At 42.1% G+C, this 21,474-nt stretch overlaps 1 protein-coding gene across 4 annotated transcripts in view; it reads left to right on the top strand.

The window, feature by feature from the left end:
• LOC311230247 (PHD finger protein 20-like) overlaps positions 1 to 21,474 on the top strand; it is a gene marked incomplete at its 3' end in the record, with an annotated part of 65,169 nt that overhangs the window by 4,324 nt on the left and 39,371 nt on the right. For 2 of the 4 annotated variants that reach the window (XM_084316462.1, XM_084316460.1), the window contains exons 3-5: positions 1,181 to 1,287; positions 3,493 to 3,664; positions 18,526 to 18,570. In XM_084316462.1, coding sequence (XP_084172588.1) covers positions 1,181 to 1,287; positions 3,493 to 3,664; positions 18,526 to 18,570 — 324 coding nt within the window. The remainder of the gene's footprint in view (positions 1 to 1,180; positions 1,288 to 3,492; positions 3,665 to 18,525; positions 18,571 to 21,474) is intronic. The other 2 variants (XM_084316461.1, XM_084316463.1) reach the window with 1 other exon arrangement.

Raw genomic sequence — 21,474 nt, 5'->3', positions numbered from 1 at the left:
TTATTTCATCCAAACTCTCTCTCTCACACACGGCAAGCATTTGTACTTCTCTCTCTCTTGGGGATTGGGGAGAGAACAGAGAGCTGTGCTGAACACAAATGGAAAGGCATAATCTCATGGATGTATCATCATTATAACTAGGGACGCACTGATCCGACTTTTTCAGTCCCGATAACGATACCTGGGCTTTGGGTATCTATCGGCCGATACCGAGTACCGATCCGATACCCATTGTTCAATTAATAAACTGCCTCACTGTGTGGAAGAGACTGGGATCATTCTTTTGTGCAAGCCGCAAGGCAACATCAGGCTTGACTTAAAACATTACTTTCCTAACTTAGTGAAACAAAATGTAACAAATTAACACATAGATATAAATGTACTGCATTTGTATTTCTTATTATATTATATAAAAATAAAAATGTCAGATATATATATATATATATATTTTTTTTTTTACCAATACCCAATCCAGCTATTTTAGTCATATCGGGGCCGATATCAATATCGGATCGGTGCATCCCTAATTATAACACATTCATATTCTGAATTTCTGATAATGTTCAAGATTGTTTTATCACCCAGCCCTATAGTGGCTACACCTCCACTTGGCATCTCAGCGTAAAGATCTGATATATGATCATATTGCTAGTGCATCCTTCATTTGCCTAAAATGCCAGATACACTCTAGTCTCTTGGCTGTATTTAGTGAAACTGTGTCCCGCGCTCTACTCTTTCCAGCTCATACTCCATCTCTTTACATTGCTCATTGGCGCATTATGAATGGATGCATCCAAGCTATGCAGAGGTTTGATACGGGATGCAGCGTTACTGGCTGAGTATTGGCGTCTGGAAACATCCCCAATACTAAAATATAATACCATGAGCTGCAACACATTTCAGACGTCAAAGCAAAGTGGTTTCCTGCATTTTTTGGCATGTTAAACCATGTTTGATCTTACTCATTTCTGTCCAAACTAATGGTCTGTTCGGTAAAAGCAACTGAATAAAAGCAACCTGAATAAAGCCAGACTACATCCAAATCACATTTTTGAGACTCAACAGAAATGTGAGCAACATTGGACTTGTGTCTCTCTGTACCTTTCTTGTCGATGCATGATCTGATGATAAAAAGAATTGTATTGCAAGTATAACAATAACCTCTTGGGTGTTTGTCCAGGAGGCAAGCCTTGATGTGGGCAGTATGAGTAAGACCCCCCCCAACAGAAGAGGGATCACCTTTGAGGTGGGAGCGCTGCTCGAGGCTAGAGACACCCTCAAAAACTGGTGAGTCATGGTCAAGCTCCACCCTCTTTTCTGGATCCTCGCAGCTTGTTGCTTCCCTCAAAGGAGTGTCAAATCGAGGAGATGTCACCGGTCAGCCATCCAATGGGAGATGGGTGTATGGCGCATGCTCAGATTGCGCTGGCTCCAATGATGTGACGCAATATGTGACTTCTCCTTGATTTTATCCTCCTTGGTTTGTCTGAGGAACAGTTGATTGGAGGATCAAGAACAGAAGGCAGGTTTTCTTACACCTTCACATGTTGAATCTTAGCCTGTAACCTTTCCTCATTATGTACTAATTATAACATCTTTCTATTTGTCCATCTTAACAAAAAAGTTCAAATCCAAGCTTGTGAGCATTATTAAAGTTCCCATGAAACTGCTTGCAGAATGCCATTTGATTCCACATATCTACGTGTGTCCTGTAAAAACAGGAAGCCAGGGAGTTGACTTGGCATTTATAGTAGCCAATAGTGTTGAATGTGCATTACGCAACATAGGTTAGCAACATTACGCAACATTAGTAACGTTAGCTAGCAAGCTAACATTGAACATTTGTTCAATTTAGTTAAAGGTCCCCTGTCTTATAAATAGCCTTTTTCAGTGTTTATCATTGTTTTCTAGCAATGGGGGTTTGTATCAATGGGGTCTGTCTCTAATTCTCATTTTGGCGGATTGCTCCAATTCAGTTGAGACAATATCCTCCCTCAGTGAACTAAGCCATTCTGATTTGACTCGCTATCCTACGTAGCAAGGAGCTGATCTGCATAACTAGGGCTGGGCAATATGGCCAAAAATGATATCACGATAACCATATGATAATGTTATCATATCACTCGATATCGATAATTATCGATATTGTTATAAGTATTAATAAGAAAAAAATATATATATATATATAAAAATAGTATTTTCTTTATATTTTTTATATTTTTTTAAACAACGGATGTATTGTTTATTTTGCAGCAATTCTTTGTCGTTGCCGACATCTTTAGTGTTACAGCCCCTCACACTCCAGTTCTCAGGCTGCAACTGGTTTAAAAGCGAAAGTAAACAAGCTTCTCTGCTGGCTGTCTCTCCAGGGGAGTTGAACAGTTCTGGCTCTGCTAGTTTCTTTTCTATCTTTTGGCGCTTTTTTGGTGGACAAACCACCGCGCATGTGCACCGTGACTCGCGACTGGAGACTAGCTCTGCTAGCACACATAGCCTACTGTGTACAGACGGTTTCAAACTGAATTTTAAATTAGAAAGCAAACAAAATAAATGGACAAGAGAAAAAGAAATCTGAATTTGGTCAGTATTGTCATTTGGACAAGCAAAGCCATTCCTTTAAGTTGCAGGCAAGAAAGACAAGTCTGTCCACTGTCTCTGGTTTTAAAACTGCCCTGTTGCAGGTCACAAAAATGCATTAGTATCCCCCTCAATCTCTCTGTCGCTCTCTGTCTGTGCAGGCTGTGGGTGACTGTCACTCAAAGCGCTTATGGGCGGAGACCAGCCCAAAACGGCTTGAAATCTTGAAGTGGAAAAATGCTGCTTTAGAGTACTTGATTAGAAATACAAAACAATGCATTTAAAAAAAAAAGAAAACGTACAGATGTGTTCCATAGACTCACAGGAATTGTGTAACATTGCCCAAATAGTGAAAGGAATAGCAAGACACGGGACCTTTAAAGATGCAGAGTGCTAGCTCAAGTTACAATGTGAAATAATTTCATAGGACGCAAAATTAGTATACGCCCCTGTGCCCTGGATGACTCAAATAATTAATTTCTTTAGTTTTCCAGGAAATTACAAACATCTATTTTGATTTTCATGGGGCTTTTAAAGGGGAAGTTCACCATATTTTTGCCCTTACCAAAGGAATATATTCATCCAGAAGATAGTTTCAGTGTGGTTTGCAGAGGTTTGGAAATATCAGCTGTACAGATATCGAGCTCCATTCTATCGGGCTGACAGCAGACATCTCTACGGAAATGATGCCAAAACTATCTGGATGGATAGTTTTTGTTTTGGGTGAACACCTTTAAATCAACGGGTACAACTAGCTGTCCTTATTTAAATCGATGGGTACTACCAATCTGCTTGCAGCTACAGTAGCCAGACCAGATTGATCCAGTGAGTTCCTGATGTGTCACAACAAGGGGTCGATTTGGTGTTCAATATCTGTATCGGCAGTGGATCAAGCGGTGGTCTTTTTTTCCTCAGGTATCCTGCCAACATAGAAAAGATAGACTACGACGATGAGAAAGTCTTAATCCACTACCGTCAGTGGAGCCACCGCTACGACGAGTGGTTTGACTGGACGAGTCCCTACCTGAGGCCGGTGGAGAGGATCCAGCTGAGGCGGCAGGGCCTTGCTGACGACCTTCCTGTTCCTGTAAGTCACAACATTCCAGTCTTATAGTATAGTTGTTATAAATAGTATACTTTCCTTTTTAATGGCATATTATGAGTAGTTGATGTGATTTTATCCCTGAATGCAAAAAATAATATATACATATATAAATAAATTACATTCTCTAATGAAGAATGATCAGTTCTAAATGGACAATAACTACAATAACTTATTTAGCTAAATAAAGTTTGAACATGGAAAATGTCTGACTGTTGGAGATATCATGATTCATGATATCATCATATTTCTCAATTCATCTAAACAATATGGTAGTTGATTTAAAATGTGTCTCCAAAATTGCAGCAAAGTTGGATTTTTAAACTGCCAATTTCTTATACCTTAATGAATTATGTCCTAATTTCAAAGCCAGCAGACGCTTGAAAAACACAAGGTTTGATCAGAGGACGGGTTGTCATTTGTTATTATATTGAAAATGCAATTCCTGTAAGCGACTACAGCTTAGTGATTTTACTATATACTAACATTTAAAACATTTGTACATTTAGCAAACCTATAAAGGAGCCTACGGGAGAAATGCGTCTTTAATATTTCTTTTTTTTTTTAAATGTTTTTTTTAATAAATTTTTTTCATACATAGAACAAGACATCACAATAACATTAACAATAATAATAACAGTGACAACAGCGACAACTACAATAACAACAGTACAAGAGACAGGCAAACAAGAAAGTAAAATAATAAAAATAAAATTAAAAATAAATGTGGCTCTTATGTGTGTGCATTACCTATGTGTGCTATATATATGTGTGTTCTACCTACCCATGTGTGCGTGTGCATTACCTATGTGCGTGTTTTATGTGTGAATGTCTGATATGACTGTGTAATTTACGCTTGCATGTTGCATGTGTGTGAGTGATGTGTGTTCTATGTGTGTGCATGCGTATATGTGTGGTGTGAGCGTGTGTATGTGTGCGTGTATATGTAAGCACCTTTACATCAGTTACGGTTCCCTTGGCAATGATACCAGCACAATCAGACAAAAACAAGGCAGCATTGGTCTATAGGGAGGTTATGGGTAATGGGGAAATCCGGCGAGTACAGTGGTGGATAGCGCAGGTCCAATATGAGATAGATATGGGTACCATATTTCATAAAGTGTCCAACTTGGAGTGCAGCATACACGTGATGTATTCACAAGGAATACAGTCCATAATAATGTTGTGCCATGACCTCTTTGATGGGACCTCGTCCTTGATCCAGAACAACAGAATGTTCTTCCTAGCAACAAATGTCAACAGATTGAACAGTCTCTTATGTTTGAAATTGGCAATATGAATATCTGGGAGGCCTAGTAAGAGGCAGAGGGGATCCAGTTTGATGGGGGTCTGAAATATGTCGGATAGTTCCTCTACGATGTCGAACCAATAGCTCTGAAGCTTTACACAGGACCAAAAGCAGTGGACAAGGGTTCTCCAGACATCTGAGAATCCAATGTCTTTGCATAGGGAGGAGAGCATCTTTGCTTGCCCAGAGGGGGGAGCCAAACTGGTTGGGAGTTTGTCAAGAGATGGTATAAGGTGACAGTTAAAGTCTCCGCCCACAAAAGCGCCCTCAGAGGCCAGGCCATTAAATTCAGTAAATATTTTGGATAGAAAGTCAGGGGAGTAGCCTGGGGGACAGTATACATTCATAAATGTCATTTCTTTACCCTTAAGAACACCTTTGATAATCACATAGCGACCTTGGCTATCTAAAGAGGAAGTTATGAGTCTAAAGGGGAGATTTTTATTGATCAATATGGCCACTCTACTGAATGTAGAATCATTTGTGGCGAAGACCTGTCCCACCCAACTCTTTTGGAGTTTAGCGGTGTCGTTGGGCCCCATATGGGTTTCTTGTAATAAAGCAATAGACATTCTCCTTCTTTAAAAAGGTCAGAATCGCCTTCCTCTTCGCTAATTTCTGAATACCTCGAACATTCCAGGAGCAGAGCTTAAAGCTCTCAGAGTTAGCCGTAGCCATAGAATATTAGGGGGTGTGTAGGCAGGGCAGACCTGGACAGGCCTGTGGGCAGGCAAAATTCACTTATTTTAAACACTAGTATGCACATGTACTTTGAGCCATACATAAAACAAATATTAATGACATTAAAAACGTAAAGGTGTGGGACCAGTGGGTCTTTCCCCAACATCACAGGGACTCACCAACATTTCCAGAAACTTCAAACCTACCATTCGTAGAACCATCTCTCAGTGGCTAACTGTCACATTCGCCTCAAAGTGTAAAGTAAACATAGAAAATTCAAATTGAACCATTAGTAAGGTCAACGGCTGGAGCCCAGAACTAGTGGTAAATGGGGGGGGGGGGTTGTATCTTTCAGGCATGTTGCGATAGGACAGGCGTGCAGTACATCCACCAGGCCGGGAGGGGGCGATACCTTGTTCGTGGGTCTGTTATCTCCCATGATGCTGGTTTGACCTCGTGCGATTAGGCCTTCCCTGCCAGAGGAGGGCGCTGTGCAGGGGGCCGTCTGCCGCTCCAGCGAGCACGTTGTCAGCAGCAGATATTGACGGGAGCCATGCAGGTGGCTAGCTGTATGTAGCCGACGAGGCCCGGCTGGCGCAGTCACGATACCCCAGTTCGTTCAACGTGCAAGCAACAGTAAACGCATCCCGGTGGCAATGAACCAAAACACGGCTGGGCGCTGGTATAGCGCGTAAAAGTTATAGGTGTGGTAGAAATATCCTAAACAAAATAGGTCCCGCTTCTTCCAAAACGGAACGTTAGCACTTAGCATCCTAGCCCGTGGCTATAGTCATGCAACAGTACAACAGTCATATACAGCAGAATTGTCCCCCCCCCCCCCTTATGTCAGATAGCGAGAGAAAAAAAATAAAACTTCCAGGCGAAGCCTAACGTCAAGTATTCATCCATAACTACATATGTAATAAAATATTAAATGCAACCCCTCTCTGTGTGATAGCCGTAGCAGGATGCTAACGGCCCAGAGTCATGCCACAGAGTCATGCCACTGGATCTGATGAGGCCGGCATCGAGTCCGGCTCCGGCAAAGCCGGTATCGTGTCCGCCGGTTCCGCGTCCGGGTCTGGTGGTGCCGGTGTCGGGGTCGGGGTTTCTCTGGGCCGGGTCCTCAGGAAGTCCACTTACTTATCACCTAGACTTTGCATAATAATAGGATACCGACAACCAAATACAAGCCCTGTAGGTGGGGGGTTGCTTGATCTCCCGACTGGAAGGATGAGACAAGTTGTATCATCTGTTCTGTGCGCAACCGAGGGAACATGTATGCGCGGGAGCGCGTGTGCGTGTGGCGTTTGGCCTTGGCCCATATTACGACTGCACCACTGGGCTTGGGTGTTAGTGTCCTGTGGCATCGGTAGAGCTCCGGTGGTGTAGCGAGGACGTCTTTCCCCATGATTTCCACCAGGACCTCTGCGAAAAAGACACTGGGACGGTTGCTGTGTAGGGATTCATCCAGGCCCAGGATGCGTATGTTAGAACGCCGGCTGTGTGACTCAACATCAATTAGCTTGTTTTTTAGCTTGCCGATGACTTCGTCCTGAGCTGTGCATCTGGCCTCCAGCTCCACCATCCTACCAGACCATGTATTCAGGCCGTCCTCCACGGAGGCCAGGCGTTGGGTATGGTCTGCGACCGCCAGTTGGAAGCCGTCGAGTCTGGACTCGAGCGAGGCAGCAAACGCTCTGAACTCTGCGGTGAAAGCCCGTCTGATTTCCTCCGTTAGCTCAGCCATGGTAGCTCCATCCCCGGGGCCGGTCCCGCTTCTCAAGACTTGCGCAGCCATCATGCTCGTTCTTCTTTTTTCTTTTTGGTTGAATAATACAGGCAGAGATATGGATGACGTATAGTAGTGGTTCAATTATCTTGAAATAAAAAAAATATGCTTTTTAAAGTAAAATAAAAGTTCGGGAGTGGCAGCATGGCTCAGAGATGTCTACCCCATGCTCGACCCGGAACCTAGTCTTTAATCTTAATCAAATTAAATGAGCCTTTACGATTAGCCTTTACGACCTATACTAAGTGCAATACTTTTGTTATTATGCATTACTTAGGCATGTTGCCATTGACCCACACTCACAGTAAACCTGTGATTCTCACATCTCCTCTGAGAAGCAGCTCAGCTGCTGGCGGTACTGAAAGCAGGATGACGCTCCCTTAGAGGTGATGGTTTTAGGAGATGGACAGGATAGACGGGAGTCATGGCAATTATCTTGTTATCATCGCTAGACGCAGCTACGTGACCTGAGCATGCATACTAACAAAACATCCCTACTAGAACGTCCCTCACAAAACATCCCTACTAGAACCTCCATAACTAAATGTCCCTACTAGAATGTCCCTCACAAAATGTCCCACAAAATGACTGTTAACCTATTAACTGTTACTATCTAGGGTGGCCAGCTACCATGCAAATATCTGTTTGCTCTACAGTGTAGAGAGAAAGAGTAGATGGAGTGGGGGAACGAAAGATGCTGAGAGAGACAGAAGTATATTCTGAGTTCAATAATGTGACTAGGATAGACAATAATAATAATAATAAACTTTATTTGTATAGCACCTTTCATATAAGAATTGCAGCTCAAAATGCTTCACAGCAGTAAGAAAAGACAATCATAAAATGAGCACAAAATTGGCAGACCAAGAGCAATGCATAAAGTGCAGACATAAAATTAGGCATAAACTAAGCATAAAATGAGCACACAATAGACAAAGTCAAAATAAGGCATAGAACATTAAATCACATAATCTTTCATATTAGGATCTAACATCTTAATAGCATCTTAATCTTAACATCTTAACATGGTAGTTTTGGCCTGAATATTGATATGCTGTATTATTCAAGTTAGGCTTTCTCTCTAATATCATTTAGGCCTTTACATGTTTGCTTCCAAACTTGCCAAACTTCATTCTTCATTATGTGAAAAATAGGCCTAAATAGTTGTTATCTTATTTGGTGGTTAGATAATTAGGCTACAAAATAGATTGGATGTCAACCCATTAAAATGGTCAGGCTCTATTATTCCAACTTGTGTCATAATTAACAATAACCAATTACCAACAACTACGTCTTGTTTTTATATTAGTTTTCAACGAGGAGTATCCGTTTGTTGGACAGAGCTGATGATGTGTCCCACTTCGCTAGATTTGTGTCCGTTTTGAAGTCCGGATGAATTTTTGGAAGTGATGGATAAGTCATCGTCATTAGCAAAGCTGTTGTTTCTGCAAATGCACAATTAAATTAGGTTCTAATTTAAAAACAAACCAATGGACAGTAATACATTCTGTTTGTTTTATCTCCATTTTGTGATGGATCAATGCAGCCACAGGCCCTAAGAGTTAAAAAGCCCCCTAGTGGGCGGCTGGGTAGCGTAGAGGTCTAAGCACTCTCCTACTGGTGGGGTCTGAGTCCTGGTCATTGCAAACAGTGACTCCTGGTCGTTCGGGGCACCTGTTTAGCTGGGAGGGGATCTGGGGGAGAGGGTGTGAACCTCTGCATGTGTTACATTCTCCAGTGAAACTCCTCGCTGTCAGGTGAAAAGAAGCGTCTCGCAACTCCACATGTATCGGAGGAGGCATGTGAGAGTACACCCTCCCCAGACCGACAGTAGGGCAATGCCCACAGTGACCAGGAAGGGAATTGGCATGAGCACTAAATTGGGGGATGGGAGACAATTCTAGAAAGGCCACACACAAAAAAGCACACTAGTGGCCCCTAGGCCATGCTGCTCCTTACACCCAACAGGACGGTCAGACCGAGCAACTGACATCTTTAGAGACCTGTGCTCTTGCTAGCATCCTTGTGTCTATGACTGAGAGGGCTTTCTCACTAGGCATCCGGGGTCGAATCCGAGCACGATTGCCCCAAAAGTAGTGTAATGAGAACGCTCCGTTCCGTCGCTGATTCACTCCATGCCGGGACCACTTGAAAATGTGGTTTTGGGAGCGAATCAGCGTCCCCGGCGAGGGAACGATCGCAAATGTGCAAACAACTGTACCAAAACACGGAAGAGGCTTGCTGTAACAAGTGGTTCTGTTGGTGCTAACATGCTTGCTCAGAATAGTTGTATTCATACTAGGGATGTCCGATATTATCGGCCTACTGATATTATCGGCCGATATTGGCATTAACTGTTTCAGCGCCAATGACGAAAAAAGTCGGGTTATCTCGCCGGTGGTTGAGCGCCAATCACGAGAAAAAGTCGGGTTTTAATCGTTATTTCTTTTATTCGCTATATCTATTCATAATTCATCCATCCAGCCTGATGTTATCATTGGGAATGGCTCTGAGATCGCAAACGGCCAATACCGCCGCCTAACGCTTTGCGGCCCCTATTGCACCCCATTTGAAACGATGTGGTTTGTTTTCTTGGCTGAGCCGTGCAGGCGGGGTCTGAATACTCCGGCAAGGCAGGCGCTTCGAACGATGCATGGATGTGATCTCAGTCCTACTCGCTCTTGGTCAGATTCTAGTCTGCCCTACACCCGGAAACACCGTTCGACTTATAGATCTTCACCGTAGCAACGATGGCCCGCCTTCTGGTTGTCATGCGACGTGCTGTCATGACAACTGCATAACCTTTACACACATTTCACGTTTCATTAAGATGAACCCCTCTCCCTCGCTCTGGGCCTACAGTACACTCGCTCTTATCAGCTGTTCTTGCAAGGAATGCAAAACATTCGGCTGGCTGCTAAACATTCTGCTGGCTACTGCCTCTGAACCGCTTCTTCTATCACCGTCTTCCATGCACATTTCGATCTCACCGTTTTAGCTGTGGTCACCTCCCCCCAATCTATACATCACATACATTGAAAAAGCACCCCAAATCCTTCACAAGGTAAGGACTCTATGTTATCGATCTTGCGTTGATACGATGATTCTTTCCCCGCGATCGAAGCGTGTCGGGGTGGTGTGTGTGTGTTGGTAGCGATCAAAAGGAGGGGCCCGCGTCCCCTTCTCCCTTTCATGCGTGCATGATGAAAGATAATACCGATAATCTAGCGTTGATCCAAGCGAGGAATGGCAACGTGTTTATTGAATTTCACTAAAACGCTGTTTTCGCGTCTTTTCCTGGGACTCAGAATCACTCAAACTATACTCATATTCACCATTCAAACGGAAATGTACGGATGAAAAAATTATTGTTTTTTGCATGTTGACTGGAAGAAACTCACTGACAATCGACGGTGTTATTAGATCCATAGCTATAATATTTAATATAGTTTTAGCACTTGCAAACACCGGCATTATCTCCATTGAACAGAGCGCTGGCCTTCTTACCACAAGGTAAACGGCAACCTCTAGGTGTTGATTGAGTTCAAATGTAATATCAGAAATGATCGGTGTCTGTTTTCAAATATTTTCTTTAAAAACTTTTTTTTAACATTTATTTAACCTTTCTTTATCCAGGCAGGCAAGTAAGAACAAATTCTTATTTAATTTATTGTCAAAAGTATGCATAATGTTGTGTTAATTCCACGACAAAATATATGTAATGTTAATTACCTGAAATTATTCCGTTTTTTTGGGGGGAAACCCTGCATATATCGGTATCGGTTGATATCGGTATCGGAAATTAAGAGTTGGACAATATCGGTATATAGGGACGGACCTAGCACATTTGGCGCCCTAGGCTAGCTTCACCACTGCACCCCCCCCCTCAAAACATCTTAACAGTTATACAGTAAAGTACTGCACCTTTATTTTTTACAAGCAAGAACAAGAGCTAAGAATAAATGTAAAGTGCACACTAAAGAATTAAAACAAATAAACAACTTAGCTAACACACAATAATAACAATAACAAACAATAAAATAATGTGCAAATTAGCTTTCAAAGAAAATTAAGAAGAAATGTAAAGTGCACACTAAAGAATTAAAACAAACAACTGAGCTAACAATCAATAATAACAATAACAAACAATAAAATTATGTGCAAATTTGCTTTAAAATAAAATGATGTATTGTAAAATATGTTACACATATATAATCAAAATATAATATCGCTGCTGTCGGGACAAAACCTCATAACTCCAAAAACCCAACTTTTCAGCAGATGAAAAAAACTAACACAGATTTGAGGGTGAATAGAGTTAGGAGGTTTAGACAGATGATCGGTTTAATGCCTTCCCATTGTTTAAACTTTGTAAAACCCACACACACATATGGAGGATGATCTACGGAGTTGATTTATATAATAAAAAAAAAATTCAAAAAATGGAGTTATGAGGTTTTGTCCCGACAGCAGCGATATGCTAAATAAACAAACAAATTAAAAAAAAATTACAAATTCACTTTATCTCAAGAACTATTTACATTCCACTCCCTATCATCACACTTCAAGGTTAGCCTGTAGCTCCTACTGGTTTCCATTTACAGTGCAATCCTTCTGGCCTTCCTCGCTGCAGTCATCAATCACATCATCATATGAAATCTGACCACCAATCTCATGGTTAATACTGATTACAGCCAGACCACTGAGGCATTCTTGAGCCATGGTTGACCTCAGGTATGTTTTCAAGAGTTTTAATTTGGAAAAACTCCTCTCGGCTGAAGCTACTGTTAGGCGTTGCACTGATCCGCAGAGCAATACACAAGTTGGGATATATTTCTGTGAGCTGCTTTGTGTGTATGAATTTCAACAACTCAAGAGTTGTCATGCTCTTTGATGGCAAGTGAGGTACATTTTCCAACTCCTGAGCCAGCTCCTTCCCATCCAAATCAGATTGCCCTCCATTGTTTAAGGTGTGTACAAGTGCCTCTGCTTGCTTCATCAGCTCTTGGTGTGGCAGGTCTTGGAAGTTGTACAAAATTGCATACCTTTCACCTTGAATGAATGAATGAATGAATGAACATTTTATTTAACAGATTGCAGAATGGGTACAATACTTTACGGCTCAATACACACAATTGTTAAGGGGATGCAGACCAGAGAAAGACGTTTGTCTTGTTTACATCAGGGTCCCCCATTTTCATTTCATAGTGACATTTATGACATACACAACATACATGACATCATGACATTTATGGCATAGGGACATACAGGTATATAGTACTGTTACATTTGTGACATATACGATATGCAAATATACAGTACCCATAGTACCCATAGATCCTAACAGTGAATATATACATATATACATATGATGGGGTATTGGCACGTTTCTCTTCTTCTTCTTTTCTTCTCTTTTTATACTGCGACCCGGATGGCTTTTGTCTCTTCATAGTTCTCTAACGTTAGTCTTTCTTTTCAATTCTATAAACACTTGACAGATACCCATCAATGCACAGCGCTCTAGCATGTTCTGACTGTGAACACCTAACGCCGAGGCTCAGATTGACTGACCATTTTAGATTTTTGGCTAATTTTCCCTTATGTTAGAATAATTTTTTTATGTAAAAATAGGTTGCAAATATAGAGGGCTAAAACTGCACCAAGCAAAAAAAAAAGATCTATATTAAAAAAAAGGCAACCGCCTATATCGCCTGTAGGAAGCTCCGCCCCTGCGCGCGCCCGTATTCTGATCCATGCAATAATATTCACAGGGTATGTCTCGTCATGGGAAACAAGTTCCCAATGCATTGTCCCGTGGGATTAGATTCATGGACTAATGATTTTCACCCAAATCAGTAGGTTTCTTCCTTTTGGGGTCATGGATGTTCTCAGCTAATTGTATGGCAATTTGCCTGTAACTTCAGTTTGACCTGATGGTGGCGCTAGAGGAAAAGTCATGGGAGTGGGACTGGAGAATGTTCTCCAGCTAATTCTGTGACCGAGGGTCCATTCCAAAGGTTTAAAAAAGCTTCCCTTCCCAACTTCCTCCGTCCTCCATTCCTCCGTGACCCAGAAGCGGAATAATTTTGTCACCATAGTATTTAATGCCATTCCAAAGCCGTAGTAAATGCACAGAGGAAGCCTGTGGTTCCCTCCATTGTCTCCTCCAGCGGAGGATACGTGTGTGTGTGTCTCTGACGTAGGCTGTTAACCCTTTCACTACCACACTACAGAAGGTTAACATTTCACTACCACACATCAGAGACACGCAACCGTCTGTACTGTGGTAGCGAAAGGGTTAACCCTGTGTCCTGTGGCAGTGGAAGGGTTAACCTTCTGTATTTATTGTCGCAGTAAAAGGGTTAACTCTTTGGTAGTTGGTCGTGAAAGGGTTAAACGTGTGAAGCTCCTCCCACAAGCAGCAACTCCACCTCTTCATCGTTTCCCCGTGACGTTTTCACTAAGGACTCACTCGAGGATGAGACACGAGGAAGACCTTTTCTGCGTCTTAACTAGTATGGAGATGCGCTCGTTTTGAAAACTGAAACAAAACAAGGACATTCATCTACATCAAACAACAATACATAAAACATATTTCTTACTATCGACATGTAGTGCCAGTGCCAGTAAACGATTATTTAATTCATTTGATATACCTATAGAGCCATGGGCTACGGAAAGCCTGATACATCTGACCCGTTGGAAGCCAATGCTACCTCTCTGCTCAAATAAAAAGAAATGTATTCGATTAGATTCAAATGTATTGTCATTATACAGCACACATGCAGTACAACGGAAATAAGTTTGGCATTCAACCAGAGTGCAAATGTAGCAGTAAATTGCTACAGCAATATACAATGTACAGGTGGTTAAACTGGGTACAAAATATACAAATTAGTACTACTGAGTGTAGTGCTAATCAGATTAGGGATGGGACAGAATATTCGAAAATTCAAATAGTCGTTTCTGTTATTAAGATCGATTACATTTTTTTTACATCGAATATTCGTTTTGAAAAAAAAATCTTTTTAATTCTTCGTTTATTTTTTATAAACTGCTCTTTTTTTTTTTTTTTTTTTTTTTATAGAGGTAGCCTAATTTTCATAGCCTAATTGATCAAAAAGATGCACATGCTACTGTTTCTGTTTGTTTATTAAAGCCGGCCAATGCAATGCTGTTATTATAGGCTACGATGGTGAATGGTGTCATTTTGATTTATTGTCGGTCAGCTGATAAAAAAAAAATAAAAAAATGTATATACTTTTTTTGAATATTCGATATTATGAAACACTGATTTTCGAATAGCACTTTTGCTAGAAAGTCCCATAATAAATAAAGACTGTATGACTAGTATTGACTACTACTGACCAGCAGCGTAACTATTAAGAGTAGGATATATACGTAGATATAGTAAAGGACTATGTGCAGTAGGGGTGTAACGATTTGACCTCACAATGATTCGATTCGATTACGATACTTCAGGCAACGATTCAATGCATCATGAAATCTCTTCATTTGACCACGATTCGATTAATTTCCGATACATTTTCTTTTAATTCCCCCCAAAAAAATTTAGACAAAAATGTGGCTGGGGGAACTGATTCACTCAGCATGAATGGACTATATGCCAATAAAAACAATACACACACAAAAAAAACATTAAAAAAATATATATATATCTTTTAATTTTTTTATTTCGATTAATTTTGATTATAATCGATTCTAACATATTAAAATCGATGCATTGAATCGAACACATTAGAATCTGCATTTCGATTAATCGATGCATCGTTACACCCCTAATGTGCAGGTAAGTACAGACAAGGAGAATAAATATATATATATAGGGTATATACAGCATTATTGTACATGCCATCATACAGAGCTATGGGTTATGTGCAGGTATACAAGCGGGTATATAGAGGGGTTATATGCAGGTAAATCCAGACAAATATGGGTATATATATGCTGTAAAGATATAAATTTAAATATGCTGTATATACAGTACTGTTGTACATGCTATCATATAGAGTATATGGGTAGACGGTGAAAGCAGTAGGTAGGTAGGTATAAATATAAAAGAAAAGCCAGCAACTATGCTGGTTATTAGAGAGAATATCACCCCACAGATGGGAACGGATATGAGCTGGCAAGAGGGCTGAGACCACGGCAGACGATGAGGGCAAGCTGTCCACTAAAGAGGCAGAGCAGCACCAAGACACACACAGTTTATGCCTTTTCAGTGTTTCCCATACATAGGTTCTACTTGGGCCCAGGTAGATGAATACCCGCCCAGGTAGATTAAGACCCGCCCAGGTAGATGAATACCCGCCCAGGTAGATGAATACCCGCCCAGGTAGATTAAGACCCACCCAGGTAGATTAAGACCCGCCCAGGTAGATGAATACCCGCCCAGGTAGATGAATACCCGCCCAGGTAGATTAAGACCCGCCCAGGTAGATTAAGACCCGCCCAGGTAGATTAAGACCCGCCCAGGTAGATTAAGACCCACTCATGTATATTAAGACCCACCCAGGTAGATTAAGACCCGCCCAGGTAGATTAAGACCCGCCCAGGTAGATGAATACCCGCCCAGGTAGATTAAGACCCACCCAGGTAGATTAAGACCCGCCCAGGTAGATGAATACCCGCCCAGGTAGATTAAGACCCACCCAGGTAGATTAAGACCCGCCCAGGTAGATTAAGACCCGCCCAGGTAGATTAAGACCCGCCCAGGTAGATTAAGACCCACTCATGTATATTAAGACCCGCCCAGGTAGATTAAGACCCGCCCAGGTAGATTAAGACCCGCCCAGGTAGATGAATACCCGCCCAGGTAGATTAAGACCCACCCAGGTAGATTAAGACCCGCCCAGGTAGATTAAGACCCGCCCAGGTAGATTAAGACCCACTCATGTATATTAAGACCCGCCCAGGTAGATTAAGACCCACCCAGGTAGATTAAGACCCGCCCAGGTAGATTAAGACCCGCCCAGGTAGATGAATACCCGCCCAGGTAGATTAAGACCCACCCAGGTAGATTAAGACCCGCCCAGGTAGATTAAGACCCGCCCAGGTAGATTAAGACCCGCCCAGGTAGATTAAGACCCACTCATGTATATTAAGACCCGCCCAGGTAGATTAAGACCCGCCCAGGTAGATTAAGACCCGCCCAGGTAGATTAAGACCCACTCAAGTCATGTATATTAATACCCGCCCAGGTAGATTAAGACCCGCCCATGTATATTAAGACCCGCCCAGGTAGATTAATACCCGTCCAGGTAGATTAAGACCCGCCCAGGTAGATTAAGACCCGCCCAAGTAGAAAATAAATCAGAATTCCAATGATGCGCAATTGTCATTTCATGATGCACACAGACCAGCGTGGACCTTCAATCTTAAACGCTATTATATCTAGTTATTCAGCCCTGCGTTCTGCATTGTCCTGTGACGACTCCTCTCACCAGTTACATTGTTTCCATGTGCAGTGAAAACTCCAAGCTGTTTGTGTGTGAGCCAATGCCACTCCTACCAACAGACACACAAGCAACGGGTCCAATGCGTCTGATATGCTTTGCAACTAAGCTGGTCCCAGAACAGTTAAACTGACCCTGGAGCCGCTCATAGCGGAGCAGTCCTCTGGGCGACTTTACTTAAATTTTTGAGGAGATGGTTGGTTTGCACTCCAACTCCAACAGTCAGGAATGTGAGGGTTGAGACCCTTTCTCTCTCTCTCTCTCTCTCTCTCTCTCTCTCTCTCTCTCTCTGTCTCTCTGTCTCTCTGTCTCTCTGTCTCTCTCTGTCTCTCTGTCTCTCTGTCACTGTACGTTCAATGATTTTAAGTAGCCAGACGTTGCACTATAAAAATAGTAGTAGTTGATGATAATGGATATTTCACTTCATTAGCTAAAATATTCTAAAACCATTAAGTCTGCTATAAACCATTCTCACTGTGTGTATATGTATGGGTGTGTTTCTAAGTTTTCTATAGGCCACTCTTTTTGACATGGACTAAGCTAATTCACTTTAACAATCCTGATTCTTGAACCTATTTTATTCAAAGGGAACATACTGATTTATATATATATTTATATATATATATCATTTTATTTTGTATATAATCTTAAAAAAAAGTATAATTGTGAAAACCATGATATTTAAAAAATGTAGATCTCATGTTGACTGACATCCCTAGCGCCACATTACAACCTGTGGGAAACTGCTGCTTTAATTTCTGATGCAAATAGGCGCCGTTATTCTATTGGATGGTATAGGTAGATTATTAGACTATTCGATTTTAGACTAGTAGACTAGACTATTAGATGTAGACACTTAGACTAGACTATTAGACTATTAGATGTAGACTATGATACTATTAGATGTTGTAGACTATTACACTTGTAGACTAGTCGACAGACTAGTAGACTTGTAGACTATTAGACTATTTGCACATGTTGAAAGGCATAAACTTGTTGGACCGTCTACCGTCTCCCTGTTTTGCTACAGTACATGGTCTTATTCCTGACTAGACTGCTTGTTTTGAACTGGCAAATACTCTGTAATTGTTCTGTATCCCAGCCCGCTAACTGGGTCTGAAAGCCAATTACAAAAAGAGCTAGTTGGCAAAGAACGCTTGTCGTAAAAAGTTTGACTTCGACCACTTTGACTAACCATGGTGGCGTATGGAGAGTCGAAGTGAATTCCTTTATGAATTGATCACAATAAAGGATGGAGAAGAAAAAACGGCAAGTCTAGCCATGTAAACAAAACATGCACAGAAGCTCGACGTCTAATTAAGAATCGATCCTAGTTAGCCTTGCAACCTGCAAAACAGCTGTACAACCAGGGTTACAAGGAGACAGAGCTGTCGACGCACAGAGCATTTTGGGAGAGTTATATTTTGAAGTCGATCTTTCGGCTTCCTTTCACACGTCACAAGACTTGGGACACACGGCAAGTTTTGCTTACATGGCGAGATTCTAGCAAGAGTTCTAACTTAATATGGAAACACAGAAAATCTGCCGGTTTTTTTTTTCATCCTTTTTGTTGTGATTATTTCGTCAGGAATTCGCCATGGCTGGAGGGACAAGACCCCCACACACCAACAGGGTAAGTAAAGTTACTCTATAGCCAGCGACTTTAGCTGGCTGGCTCTTTTGGTAAACCGCTTTTGGACCCTTTTGGAGCTGATAGCGGGCTGTGTACAGACAGATTCCACCACGCAGAGGCAGTGCAGTGCCTCTCAGGAACCAGGACAGTGTAGACGCAGGGAAATGGTTACTGGAGCGCCTTTTATTACAAATAGACTTATATCTAATATGGTTGATGGGATGGTAGCGTTGTCCATCGACGATGTGTAACAGCCATTGGCGATGTTTAACCCTTGCACTACCACACTACAGAAGGTTAACTTTTCACTACCACACTACAGACGGTTAACCCTTTGTAGTGTGGTAGTGAAAGGGTTAACCTTCTGTGGTGTGGTAGTGAAAGGGTTAACCTTATGTGGTGTGGTAGTGGAACCTATGGTGTGGTAGTGAACAGGTTAACCTTCTATAGTGTGACAGTGAAAGGATTAACCTTTTGTAGTGTGGTAGTGAAAGGGTTAACCTTCTGTAGTGTGGTAGTGAAAGGTTTAAGGGTATTGTGATGTGAAACTGTTTTATTTACATTTGACATGGCAAGCTGGGTTGCTGGTGTGGCTATGCCTAGCCCTTATTTTAACACTAGCTAGTGTTTTTCCAAAGTTTAAAACATTTGGAGACTCTGTAAATCTGTGTTCTTGTTAAAGCGAGATGAGGCACTTCTGCAACGGCAATAAACCGCCACTGGTTATTCATGCTTCTTTACGCTCCGCTCACGCTGCAGCATAGCCCCTGCTAACTAGAGGCAGAACCATCTAGCATAGCTCCTGCTAAAGAACCATCTAGCATTGCCCCTGCTAACTAGAGGCAGAACCATCTAGCATTGCCCCTGCTAACTAGAGGCAGAACCATCTAGCATAGCTCCTGCTAACTAGAGGCAGAACCATCTAGCATAGCTCCTGCTAACTAGAGGCAGAACCATCTAGCATAGCTCCTGCTAACTAGAGGCAGAACCATCTAGCATCTTTTTCACTCTGTTACTAAGGAATCTACCTTGCCTATATTATTACCTACTATGCTAATATGCACTCAAGTCTGTAGCACTCAAGTTTGACACTGTTTTACGAACAATGTTACTGACCCTTAGCTGCCAGAGTTGTACCCTTCCTGCTGACTTGTTGTACAGAACTTGTAAGCCACTTTGGATAAAAGCGTCAGCTAAATGACTGAATGTAATGTAAATGTTATTGTTACATAAATATGATATGCATTTTTTGAGGACTAGCCGTTTTGCCAGGACTAACACAAGAATCCTATTTGTTAGCTTTGACGTGCCACAAACAGGCTTAGTTGAGCAGCTTTCATTGCTTATAGTGGCAGGAAATCGCCGCAACACTCGCAAATTGCCGCATCACTGCGCTACAAACTCATAATTTTTACAGTAAATATTTGCAACCGCGCTGGAAATGTTTTAGATGGATGCAGTTAGTTTGATGTTCCACTGATGGGTCTTGTGGTGTGAACCTGGGTGTGGGCTTGCAGGGGTCGGGGGAGGAGAGGAGGACTTGCAATACATTTAGCTGCCACTATTCTGTGATATTAAGTGAAAAGTTGCATATTGCAGCTTTAACACATTGGCGCCCAGCCACGGAGATGTCCGTGTTTCAAATCCACCGCTAAAGGGCCATCCACGTACATGTCCGTGGCAAGGTTGTTTTGGCTTTTATTCCATTTTAATAACCTACTCAAGGTCACCGAGCGGCACTGCAGAAGTACCCTACTCTTTGAATTCTGAAAAGTGCATTACCGGCCATATCCTCTTAGGGGCGCTGTCTCGATAATGCAGTGTGCCCTGTGGCAGAACGGTGCACTTTTTTTTTTTTTTTTTTACTTTCAATGGGGTTTCCAGTTAGCTGGACCCTATAGCCTAGCCTGTAGCTTGGAATACCTTTTGCAACGCCGAATTCACTATGCAGTAAAGGAATATATCATCAGCCAATGGACATACCCAGACCGGCTCAGTGGCCTCGTGGGTAGAGTGTCCGCCCTGAGTTCGGGAGGCTGGGAGTTCAAGCCCCGGCCGAGTCATACCAAAGACTATTTAAAAATGGTACCCATAGCCTCCCTGCTTGACACTCAGCATCAAGGGTTGGTTTGGGGGGAAGTCCTTGCGACATACTAGCGTCATGTCCAAGGGGTGTACTTGTACATCAAGCTGCCTCACGCTACGGAAACAGGAGATAGGCTCCTGCCCCATGTGCTGTTACGGCTCGAGAACCATTGGTTCTCAAAGGCAAACTTCAATGGACATATCGATCTACCAGATGGCGATCGATAACTGGGAAATCCTTTTGGGGATCCAACCGGCCCACGGTAAGATCTTTTTCACGTAAATTACATGCTGATCAGGCCTTGTTATGATAGCCATCCACCCGATCAGCGAATGTGGCTACTGAGGCTAACGTGGTTATTGGTAATCAATTATCAGAAACTACGTCGTCGTCGTCCCCCCCCCCCCCCCCCCCTTCATGCATTCATGGTGGACCATCAATACAGACAATATGCATTTTGCGTTTTAGCTCTAGCTTCTGTAGTGCCGAAACGCTGTTCGATTTAATGTTATTAGCTTAGCGCCCTGTATCTCGCCTTCCAGGAAATATACTAGTCCAAATCCCATATAATGCTTATATTCACGACGCTATAAAATGAGAACGTATTGATGAAAAAATTATTTCTTTAAGCCATTTTGAAGGGACGGTTTATGGTCTCAATTGACAATGAGAATGGACAGATAGCAATACTATAAAGTATAGATTTAGCTCTACAAACAGCCTCACAAACTATGCAAGTCTATTTTGAAATGCTGGCCGTCTAGAGTGATATTAGACGGCCCCCAATGGCCCTGAAGGTCAAGGCATCCCAAATAATG

This window comes from Notolepis coatsorum, assembly GCF_963971535.1.
Source record: "Notolepis coatsorum genome assembly, chromosome: 6".
NCBI classification, from domain to species: domain Eukaryota; kingdom Metazoa; phylum Chordata; class Actinopteri; order Aulopiformes; family Paralepididae; genus Notolepis; species Notolepis coatsorum.
The sequence above is the reverse complement of the archived record's forward strand: the minus strand, read 5'-3'. Positions and strand labels throughout refer to the sequence as shown.